Here is a 12,293-nt window from a genome sequence, read left to right as displayed (position 1 = left end):
AAACCTGCTCGTACTCCTGTATGACCCGGTGAACCCCTTGTTTTTGGTATGTGGGGGTAGAGTCAGTCCCTACATGAAGTTTTTGGCACCAGTCCTCTAATTGTTCTTGGGAGACCTCGTCCTCTTTTGAGTCAGCTTGCGTCAGGGGACCCACGGGCTGTATAGTGTTGTTTGGTCAGGTAAACAGTTTGGCAATGGTAGCGTATCTTGGCAATCTAGCTTCCTCCTCCCCACAGTTTAGCACTCGTACGGGTACCCTTCCCTTGTGTACGTCAACTACCCCTCTGGCTTTCAGGATCGTGGGCAAGTGTTCTGAATGAGTGGGTTCTACTACAGCCTGGTAATCCCGTCCTCTGAGACCTACCGCTGCCCTGCACCACATCATCATTTCGCACCTTGGGGGTATCACAATGGGGTTGGCATCTATCACCCGTACACTACCAATTTCACCGCCAATCTGGTTTACTTGTTGCTTCCGCAAGATGACTTGGATCTCTTTTTGCAGGGCTTTCCGTTGTCCGCCCTCAACACCCTCAGCAATCTGGTGAAGCAACAACACTTCTCCTAGGCAATTCTCAATGACATTAGTGCTTAAAATCATTTGTGGGTTTCTTTCCTTAACATCATTATCCACAACAATTAGTCCTTGTCCCTTCATTTCCTGCCTCCCCACCTTCATGGTTACCTCTTTGACCCCAATCTGGTCTATAGGTGCTATTAGCTGCATAGATGGTAAGGTCAGGGTCCGGTCGTCGGAGATCGCCGTCCGACCAAAACCTGCGATAAAGGACATATGGGATTTTCGTTACCTGAGAGCCGGTGTCCAATAATGCTAGGGTTGGGATCCCGTCCAGGGTGATGGACAGAACCGGTCGTCCACCCATGTACTGGTCACGGCAGTCAGCTGGGCCAGGTTTTCTTAATCCTGCGGACTGACCCTTGGCCCCAGGTTTAGCCCGTTTAAAGGACAGACTCTTGCATAGTGGCCTGCTTCCTGGCAACGGCGGCAGATGGGTTGTCTGGACAAGTCATAGCGATCGCTGCTCCTTCCTCGGGATGAGGGACCTTTTCTTCCTCGCATCCAAGGGACGTCTTCTGGGCTGTCAGCTAGCAGGATCCTGTGAGGGGTTTTGGATTCTGGTGGGAGTTGCATTGCTTTCAAGATTCGGGTGACGTCCTTGCTGAGCTGTTGCACCTGGGAGGACAAGGATCTGAGGTTTCGGCTGAGGTTATGGGTCCTTTTGCTGCTACCAGGACCTGCGAGGAAGATTCTTCTACAGCAGTCAGGGTGCTGGTGGACCATGCTGGTTGGATGGGGTCCGTGTCAATGGGGGGCTGGAGTGCTTTCACGGCCCTGTCTTTCAGAATGGCAAAGTCCCCATCACTGTGTTCCAGGGACCACAGCCTCATCTGCTTTCTATCCTCAGAGGAGTGCAGGCCCTGCAAGAACTGTTCTGTCACCATCCTGTTCCCCTCCTGATCACTGACAGGGTCCACAAGCTTGAGAGCCCGCAGTGCGGCTTACAACCTGAGGGCATATTCTCTAATGTTATCTTGGGGCCTCTGGCGGCAGTTATAGAAACCATTCTCTGCTCTGCCTCTGTGAAGTTTTCAAAGGCAGCTTTCAGTTTGATAAAAATGGTGTCTACAGAGTCCCGGTCAGCACTGGTCCAGGCTTCAGCCTCTAGTTCTGCTGCTCCAGTCAGTTGCCCCAGCACCACTGTGGCCCTCTGCTTGCCGGTCATTGCGTACAGGTCCAGCAGGGTGCTGATCTTCTTTTTGAATCCGGTCAGGGTGTCCGCCTTGCCAGCATATTGGGGCAGCCAGGTCGCCCCTGGGACGTACGGTAAGGAGATCGGCATGATTGGGGAGATTTCGGCCGGCGCAGCTGCGGACAGTAGTACTCACGGTGTCCATCTTCCCTCAGAGTTCCTCTTCCTCTGCAGGTCACCTCCTCCTCTCGCAGGGTCAGAGCCCTCTGGGGATTCTGGGACGGTCATTACTCTCCGTGGGCGGTTACTTCGTCTGCGTTGTCTGCAGCTTCTTGATGACGCACTTTCAGCGGTGGCAAAATGGCGGCGATTCAAATTTTTCAATCGGACCGCCGAGGCACACTGTCACCCATCTGAACGGGTCTAGTCCACGATCCTGTTCGTGACGCCAAAAAGAAAGATGTGCCGCCCCAGCGGTGATGATTCTTTTAGGGGAAGTTACAGGTCTTGTTCGATTTGGCAACAGGTAATGTTAGCTTTTATTTAATATATCGTGACGCCACTCACGGCTTGCGGTCAGTGATGTGAATGACCGCCGCTGCAGGTATTAGGAGCGTCTGGGCTGATGGGGTCTGCAGTCAGGTGGTGTAGCCTCACGTGAGTGAGGCAGGTCCCAGGGGCTCGGGTGAGCAGGGTAGCGGGTCCCGGAATAATTCAGTATCAGTCCAAAAAGTCTTTCAACTCGTTTTTACTCACTCAGATGTTATCGTGAGCTGACCCGAGCGATACTGCGATAAACCAGGTAGAACCAGGGCTCCTTCGGGCCGTCTGAGGGTAACCTGTTTGCTCGCCTTCCTAGCACTCTGTGTTCGGATAACCCCCTGACGTGAAGTACTATGGGGGTCTATGCAGGGAGTCACAACTGCCTTTTCTCCCCTGTGTTTGGCCCGTTTGCCGACAGCGTAGACCAAGAGAGATGGCTCTGTCTCCTTATGGGTCCATGCGTTGCTGCTGAGGATCGGACTCTAAGAAGTTGGTGAGGTACTTGTAGTTCCCCTCACCGACAGGTTTAGCAGATAGTTAAACTGGAGTCTGCTCTAGGGACCTCTTCCCCGTACATGCCTAGTCACCAGGAGCTCCGTACTCTGTCTGACCAAGTGACCGTTCTCCCCCGCCAACGGTTACTATCTTCGTGCAGGGTCTGACTAGTGGCCGTGAGCGTATCCCTTAGCGACCACCGCTCACCACTACCAGACTGGCTCGCTCCACTCCTTTCCGGACAACCTCTGCACTTTAGCTTCCAGCCCCTCCACTACACCCCTTGACAAGAATTGAAGGCCAGACCCCTCTGGAGACTGCCCAAGGGTCCCATCTAATGGTGAGGAGACCTGGTTGCTATGTGTCTGTGCGTACACACCTCATTCTGGCCCTTAGGATAACCTGGAAGTCCCAGCATGGGTGCAGTACTCAATGGAGCCTGACCAGGTCAGGGGCGCCACAATAGCATTATGTGCCAGGCTGGACAGTGATGGCATTATATGCCAGGCTGGGCAGTGATAGCACTATGTGCCAGGCTGGGCAGTGATGGCATTAGGTGCTAGGCTGGGCGTTGATGGCACTATGTGCACGGCTGGACAGTGATGGCACTATGTGCACGGCTGGGCAGTGATGGCATTATGTGCCAGGCTAGGCAGTGATGGCATTATGTGCCAGGCTGGGCAGTGATAGCATTATGTGCCAGGCTGGGTAGTGATGGCATTATGTGCCAGCCTGTGCAGTAATGGCATTATGTGCCAGGCTGGACAGTGATAGCATTATGTGCCAGGCTGGGCAGTGATAGCATTATGTGCCAGGCTGGGCAGTGATGGTATTATGTGCCAGCCTGTGCAGTAATGGCATTATGTGCCAGGCTAGGCAGTAATGGCATTATGTGCCAGGCTTGGCAGTGATGGCATTATGTGCCAGGCTGGGCAGTGATGGCATTATGTGCCAGGCTGGGCAATGATAGCATTATGTGCCAGGCTGGGCAGTGATGGCATTATGTGGCAGGCTGGGCAGTGATGGTATTATGTGGCAGGCTGGGCAGTGATGGCATTATGTGGCAGGCTGGGCAGTGATGGCATTATGTGGCAGGCTGGGCAATGATGGCATGATGTGGCAGGCTGGGCAGTGATGGTATTATGTGGCAGGCTGGGCAGTGATGGCATTATGTGGCAGGCTGGGCAGTGATGGTATTATGTGGCAGGCTGGGCAGTGATGGCATTATGTGGCAGGCTGGGCAGTGATGGCATTATGTGGCAGGCTGGGCAATGATGGCATGATGTGGCAGGCTGGGCAGTGATGGCATTATGGGCCAGGCTGGGCTGTGACTTTATATGACATTTCCTCTGCTGTCACACTTACTGTACAGCTGCTCCTGCCACATATAAGCCCCCTCCTGTGCAGAGGGCCGGCACTCGGGGACACTCCTCTGCCGGCAGGAACGCCTTCTCCAGAGGTTTACCCTTAAAAAACATGGGACCTGGATCCAGAGAGCAGGCAGTAGCTGTGTCCCAGCTGACAGGAGCCAGGACTTGCCAGAGGGCAGGGGAGAAGGAGCCCATTATTACAGGCACGGCGAGGAGCCTGGGGTCATATAACCGCATTATACCAAGTTCTCACAAGACTGACTTCTAAGTATTGCTGCCCTGGAAGGAGACTGCTCAGTGACAGACGCAAGAATAATATTGTAGACCTTTCTCAGCTGCCGAACTCGGTACCAGAGCCCTGCTCTCCTCTGCCCTGAGAGGATCGCACAGAGAGCCTCTTCCTGTTGTGGCAGCTGCCTGTGCCCGGCTATTGCGGGGATGACAGACGACAGATCCCATGGCGAGGAAGAGCTGGGGACTGAGGAGGCACCTAGTCATGTCACCACAGAAGAGCCCAGCGCAGCCGTGGACGAGGGCACCACAGAAGAGCCCAGCGCAGCCGTGGACGAGGGCACCACAGAAGAGCCCAGCGCAGCCGTGGACGAGGGCACCACAGAAGAGCCCAGCGCAGCCGTGGACGAGAGCTCACCCCTCAACGTGGAGGAGAAGAAGGAGAATGGGGAGTGGAGCTCTGGGCCGGGGGGTGAAGGCAAGAAGCTGGAAGTCACCGAGGGCAGCGAGTATGCTCCCCCAGAGGGCGGCTGGGGCTGGATAGTCATGCTGTCTGCCATGTGGTGCAATGGCTCAGTGTTTGGCATCCAGAACGCCTGTGGCATCCTCTTCGTGGTCCTGGTAAAAGAGTTTGGCAGCGCTGATGATCCCCAGCTCATGTTCAAGACAGGTGAGTGGTGTGTCCACTAGGGGCAGCACACGTGGGGTGTGGGTGGGGGCAGCACACGTGGGGTGTGGGGGCGCAGAAGTTATTCTCTCTTTGTCCTTACACTGAAATCACATCTGGCCTGTTACCTTCCACATACACCCACTGCATGCTGCGGAAATTACTGCTAATACACTGCCACACTAATATGGCTCCACTTATTAATACTATATATACTGTATAGCAAAATGTTACAACAGATGATGCATCACAAATACACTCAGGCATACAGCTTCAGCACGTGTATGTGTAGCATATGTGAGCAAGCAGAACAGCACAACTCATGGGTAGTGGTATCATGGGCCGCATTTCTCATATCTGTGTTATTATTTGTATTTATTTATAGCTAATAATTGTCTCAAATATTTAGATCATATCTATTTTCTATATCATATCTATATACCTATCTATCTATATGTCTTATCACATTATCTATCTATCCCTCTATCTATCTATCTATCCATTATCTATCTATCTTATCACATTATCTATCTATCTATCTATCCATTATCCATCTGTCTTTCTATCTATCTATTAATCTACCTATCGATCTATCTATCTATCTATCTTATCTATCTATCTATCTATCTATCTATCTATCTATCCCTCTATCTATCTATCTATCTATCCCTCTATCTATCTATCTATCTATCCCTCTATCTATCTATCTATCCCTCTATCTATCTATCTATCTATCTGTCTTATCACATTATCTATCTATCTATCTATCTATCTATCTATCTATCTATCTATCCTATCTATCTATCCATTATCTATCTATCTATCTATCTATATATCTATCCATTATCTATCTATCTATCTATCTATCCCTCTATCTATCTTATCACATTATCTATCTATCTATCTATCCATTATCCATCTGTCTATCTATCTATCTATTAATCTACCTATCGATCTATCTATCTTATCTATCTATCTATCTATCTACCTACCTATCCCTCTATCTATCTATCTATCTATCTATCCCTCTATCTATCTATCTATCTATCTATCTATCTGTCTTATCACATTATCTATCTATCTATCTATCTATCTATCCATTATCTATCTATCTATCTATCTATCTATCCCTCTATCTATCTTATCACATTATCTATCTATCTATCTATCTATCTATCCCTCTATCTATCTTATCACATTATCTATCTATCTATCTATCTATCTATTATCTATCTATCTATCTATCCCTCTATCTATCTATCTATCTATCTATCTATCTATCCCTCTATCTATCTTATCACATTATCTATCTATCTATCTATTATCTATCTATCTATCTATCTATCTATTTAATCACATTATCTATCTGTTTGTCTGTCTTACCATATATCTATCCATCCATCCATCATCCATCCATCTATCTTATTCAGAGATTGTATTGCCCACTTTAAGCCCTCTTTGTTTTCTGGAGTGACATCAGTCCAGTTTTGGCTGCTTTTACTTTGCGGTGCTGTTTCCATTGTGGCGGCTTTAGGATTTGTGCAGATACTACCATATGCCGCCCTAGGCTGTGTCATTAGAAGTGAGTGCACAGGAGGGGCAGCATTGACCCCATCAGGGGATATCTATGAGCAGATAGCTGTCCTACATGACTCTTGTTTTGTGGCATGCCAGCAGCGTCTTCCTATTCCTCTGCTGTATTGATCTGCTCTCCTCACTACAGGCCTCTGAGGCATGTGTTCAGCTCTTCAGCCATCAATACGTCCAGCACAAGTGGCCAGAGAGCCAAAATAGAACAGTACAGACTGCTCCTAGTTGTAAAGCAGTGACCAGTGATGTTAGAAGCTGTGTTATACGTGGACTTAAGAAAACAAGCCTCATCTGACTTAGTGGAAGGAAAAATAAAAAAAGTTATAGGTCTTAGAAAAAATGGAGAAAACAGACCAAAAAGTGTTAGATGTTTGAACTGCTTTAATACTGATGACCTGCCCTTAGGATTGAAACCAGATCGTGGGTGTCGGACACCTACTGATCATCAGTTTTTAGCTCTGGCAGTGGCTGGATGTAAATAACGTACAGAGCTCACTATGTGATGGCCGTTACTGTGACTCCTATTTCAGTATGAGCTGCGGTACCCATAAGTGGACATTACAGTATGTAGAGCCTTTCCGTTCCAGCTCTGGCCACCATTTACAACTGACCTCCACTGGAGCTGCTAACAGCTGATCAATGGGGGTGTTAGGTGTCAATCTGTTATTGATGATCAATCCAAGGGCGGACATATCATTGGTGCAACCTGTGCAGCCACACGGGCCCAAGAGGTAAGGGGGCCCATTTCTACCTCCTAACCAGGTGGGATTGTGCATATGATCTGTTATTGATGATCAATCCAATGGCGGACATATCATTGGTGCAACCTGTGCAGCCACAGAGGGGCCCTAGAGCTAAGGGGGACCATTTCTACCTCCAAACCAGGTGGGATTGTGCATATTGATGAGTTATTGGACTGGAAATGGACAATATATTGTTCTTGCACATGGGCCCTTTTCTGTCTGTGTTCGCTAGTGGATCTATCCTAAAGGGCTTGTCACACACAGAGATAAATCTTTGGCAGATCTGTGGTTGCAGTGAAATTGTGGACAATCAGTGCCAGGTTTGTGGCTGTGTACAAATGGAACAATATGTCCATGATTTCACTGCAACCACAGATCTGCCAAAGATTTATCTATGTGTGTGACGGGGCCTTAAGGATTAGTCATCTATGCCGAAGTAGAAGACCTCCCTTTTAACGGTAATCCTTACATTTTTGGAGCAGTTTTGACATTTCTGCCTCTGATATACTAGATGAAAAGCAGTCAAAATCTCTATATTATGTCTAAAGGTTTAGGAAATGTATTACAGATTAGGTACTGCTCATATTGGTAACTGATTTCATGAGTAATACTTAGGGGCACTTTGCACACTACGACATCGCAAGCCGATGCTTGCGATGCCGAGCGCGATAGTCCCCGCCCCCGTCGCAGGTACGATATCTTGTGATAGCTGGCGTAGCGAACATTATCGCTACGCCAGCTTCACATGCACTCACCTGCCCTGCGACGTTGCGCTAGCCGGTGAACAGCCTCCTTATTATGGGGGCGGGTCGTGCGGCGTCATAACAACGTCACACGGCAGGCGGCCAATAGAAGCGGAGGGGTGGAGATGAGCGGGACGTAACCATCCCGCCCACCTCCTTCCTTCCGCATAGCTGGTGTGAGCCGCAGGACGCACGTAGGAGATGTTCCTCGCTCCTGCGGCTTCACACACAGCGATGTGTGCTGCCGCAGGAACGAGGAACAACATGGTAACATCGATCATTTCCAAATTATGGAAATGACCAACGCTACACTGATGATACGATTACGACTATTTTGCGCTCGGTAATCGTATCAAAAAGGCTTTACACACTACAATATCGCATGCGACGCCGGATGTGCGTCACTTTCAATTTGACCCCACCGACATCGCACCTGCATTAAGAAATCATTTTGTGTGCACTAAAGTTCTGTAAAAAAGATTTGCAGAACCCTGGTACAATGGCCATTTAACTAGCCCATGGTTGCTTGACCACAGCCATGAGGACCTCTTCCAACCTGCTGATACTCCTTCAGATTACTAGGCTGTAATACTTATAAAGTACTAAAAAAAAGTTTGTTTAAAAGAACTGAGAGTCCTCAGTATTTGATACCTTTTAATGGCTTACCATGCCTGATGAAGAGACCTGAGTAGTCTCGAAAGCTTGCTATTATTACCATCTTTTCAGTTAGCCATTAAAAGGTATCAACTACTGAGGACTCTCAGTTCTTTTAAACAAACTTGTTTTTATCTCTACTGGCTAACACGGTACAAAGATATATTTTACCTGTATAAAGTACTAATCAGAAGAGGTGCTTTGGATGCTGTAAAGAAGGAGGTTCGCTTGGTTCTGGTCCAGTAGCCACGGACTAACAGGGCCACTGGACCGAGGTCCTTCAAATGTTTTTGCTCAGTTTTCTAGACAATCATTTTGAATGCCCCCTGCCTTGAAATCAAGCCATCAGTGACATTGACTTTTGCAAGTAGGGCCCTAACCTTAAGAATCCCTGGAAGCCATTCATTTGAGAGACACTCTGCATTGACTTTTTGGACACTCATTATATTTTTGTTATCTGCTGCCTGTCCCCCAATTTTAGATGAAAACTGACAACAGAGGAAACCTGTTAGCTGAATCATGTTGACCGAACTACTAACAGCATATATCAGGTGACAGGTTCCCTTTAAGTACAAGGATCAAAAGTCCTATACTAGAATTATAAAGTGTGTCAGGCTGCAAGCAATGGCGTTTTTGTAGAAAGCAGACAAAAGCTATCCCATACATTCATTCTTTAGAAAGAATGTTCCATAGAAATATTACATCATCCACAATATAAAGGAAACCACATGCTTCCATGTGTGGCATGGTTAGTCATTTAGTTAAGTACACATTTATGGAAGTTTATGTAAATTGACCGTGTTATTATTTGTAAACTGATTTACCGTACTTTGTTGTGGATGTATGCAGTGAATAGAAAGTCGGGGGGGGGGGGGGGGCTTCAGGAGTTCACGTAAGGTTAAGGCTGCGCTGATTAAATCCACATTGTCAAAAAGTACTGGAAATTAAAAAGTATGCATAAATAAATGAATATTGCTCTCTAGGTTCTGTTTACACCTGAGTTTCCTTATTCTGTTGTCTGTTCAAAACAACAAAATGAACAGGAGCCAGACACCCTACATGCCCAACTGACCCCTTTGACGATATTGGGGTCTGTATAGCTTCCTAATATTTTTTCTGATAGTTTTTAGCTGGATCTGCGATGGAGCTGCATTTAAGCGTCCAACGCGTATGTATATAGAGTGTAAAGCGGTTGTCTTAAGTTCATAAATGCGTAAAATCACAAAGTATTTGTAAACTGAGGCAACATTGCAATTACAGTGTACAGCTCCCGCCTAGGTTTCCGGCCACCCTGCAGCCCTCAGTCTGGCAATTACCTAGGTAAGGCGTGCGCGGCGCATACAGGCTATATGTTTTACAAACTGTTTCCAATGCTGTGAAGCTGGTTGGATCCGACCGCTACTGTTCCCCTGTCCTTCTCCCAAGCTGACTGGGAGAGAGCACATCTCAGACCAAGACCAACGGGCCGGCCACGCTGCTGGTCTATATTGTCAATCTTCAGAAATACTCCGCCCCTGGCAAAGGAGGAAGCAGGGGCCATGGGCAGTGCACTCCTTGCGAAAACCCCTTTAACATCTATCAGAAACAGAATTTACCGTATGTTTATTGTACTTTATGGAATATTAGTACATTACTATACTACTTGACTATATGCGTGTTCATAATGTCAATGCATGGTAGCCCCAAAATGTTAAGACTGTCGTCAAAATTGTCACCGTTTCATTGTGTGATTGTATTGCCTACTTTTTGACCCACTTCTTGTTTTCTGGAGTGAAAACCAATATTATTTAAGCTGCTTTTTTGAGCTCATGAAACTGTGATATTGACATTATTTTATTTTTATTTTTTGTATTACTAAAAAGGTCCATAGCAAAAGTATCATCTTGGGTATAGCTTGTTAGGCTGTTGTTTAATTTAATAATATAATACACTATAATAATAAACAATAATAATAGTCAAATTAAATTAACAAAGATGGGTATTATAAAAGTAAATTGATCACTAACCTGGCACAAAAGCTTACACTTTTTTTAATGGGTACTACTACTGCCCACTACTACTACTATTATTTTTCATTACTCATGCTGTAGCAATTAGTTAAAAAAAACAGAAACAAGTTGTTGGCTAAATTGACCAGTTGAGGACAGTTATCCAACTATAATACACAAATGCTTTGTATGACATTTTTGGAAATTAGAGTGACATCTGTCACTGAGGCTATTGACTAAAAACGACTATGTCATACAGATAGACTAGGCACAAACCACTCCGTTTGGCAGAATCCTGAGAAATCCTCACACCCTTTAACCTCTATACAGGGATCTGGATTTACAATGGGGTCCAGGAGATTGTTGCCTACAGATGGACTGCCGTCCAAAGGTACGAACAAGAGGCAGGAATAATCGCCAAGCTGGGTCAACGCTGGGGGGAGGGGGGGCACAAAAAGAACAAAAGCAGGATTCATTAGAAGTCGGGGAGGTGGGTCAAAACCAAGATGACAGCAAGGTACCAAATCAACAGGCAAGAGAAGCGTCAGAGAAATAAACCAAGATCAAACAGGAAAACCAATACAGAGCAGGAGAACTACCTTAACCAGGCAAGCTCAAGCTATATCAGGCAGCTTCCATCATAATGCTGGAAGTTTAAGAAGGGTGTGGTGTCTTCTGATTAATTCAGGACCTGAGAACGTCACTTGGATGCTCACACCCCTACTCTGTCAGACTGGAAAGTACTGTAGGTCCCAGCCACTCTAACCTGAGTGGATGGGAAGAACCTATGCTGTCCAAAGGTTCTGGCTCTGTCTTCTCCTCTATCACCAGCACCAGCTACAGAGTGAATATAGTGGCAATTGATGATAGAAGCAGATGTCGCAGCTCAGGCTCTGGGAGAGATGTGACAATTAGGCAGAGAAGGGCTGTTCATGACCCAAAGCAGAATTTTAGTTGAGTACCAGTCTTCTTACTTATCTATTAAGTTGTTAAAATGAAATTTAACTTTGAAAAATTATATTTGACCACATAGGTCAACCCACAGTTGTTTTAGGTTGTTACCAAATGTGATTTGGTTTGATGATTAAGTACATTTATAGGTTTCACTGTCTTTATTTTCACTCTTATTTTCCAGAGAGTAAACGCTGCTCTGTTGGAAGGTAGTTCATACATATTAGTACTTCACCTGTATAGATTGGGGTCCAGTGTTTAGTACTTTCCATAAGAATTTTCCATAACATTGTGTGCAAAGCTAAGACAGCATGTTTTAATTACTGAAACAAGGGACATTAGAAAACAGGCAGTTCTGATCTGGAATCTTGGGATTGCAGGATTGTAGACATTGGCTTTGTTCCCATCTGATGTCATTATCTGAAATAAAATGCACAGGCTTTATCACATGGACAAGGATTTTCTGCACATCTGTCTTCGTGTCCTGACTCCTGACCGAAAACGCTGTTGCTAGAAATCCTATCTTTGCAGTTCATTTCTGCAGAGTTCAGAGTACATTGTGACTCATCTATTCACTATTCCTTGGTTTAATTATTTAGGTTTTTC

The 12,293-nt window shown here is 46.4% G+C and overlaps 1 protein-coding gene across 2 annotated transcripts in view; it reads left to right on the top strand.

The window, feature by feature from the left end:
* Positions 1-4,181: 4,181 nt before the first annotated feature.
* SLC16A10 (solute carrier family 16 member 10) overlaps positions 4,182-12,293 on the top strand; it is a 132,871-nt gene continuing 124,759 nt past the window's right edge. The window contains exons 1-2 of one of the 2 annotated variants that reach the window (XM_075340048.1): positions 4,182-4,618; positions 4,691-5,021. In XM_075340048.1, coding sequence (XP_075196163.1) covers positions 4,559-4,618; positions 4,691-5,021 — 391 coding nt within the window. In that variant the 5' untranslated portion in view covers positions 4,182-4,558. Of the gene's footprint in view, positions 5,022-12,293 lie in introns of both variants that reach the window. The other variant, XM_075340047.1, reaches the window with a different exon arrangement.

The sequence above is a fragment of the Anomaloglossus baeobatrachus genome, chromosome 3, assembly GCF_048569485.1.
Source record: "Anomaloglossus baeobatrachus isolate aAnoBae1 chromosome 3, aAnoBae1.hap1, whole genome shotgun sequence".
In the NCBI taxonomy this organism is placed as follows: Eukaryota; Metazoa; Chordata; class Amphibia; order Anura; family Aromobatidae; genus Anomaloglossus; species Anomaloglossus baeobatrachus.
The sequence above is the reverse complement of the archived record's forward strand: the minus strand, read 5'-3'. Positions and strand labels throughout refer to the sequence as shown.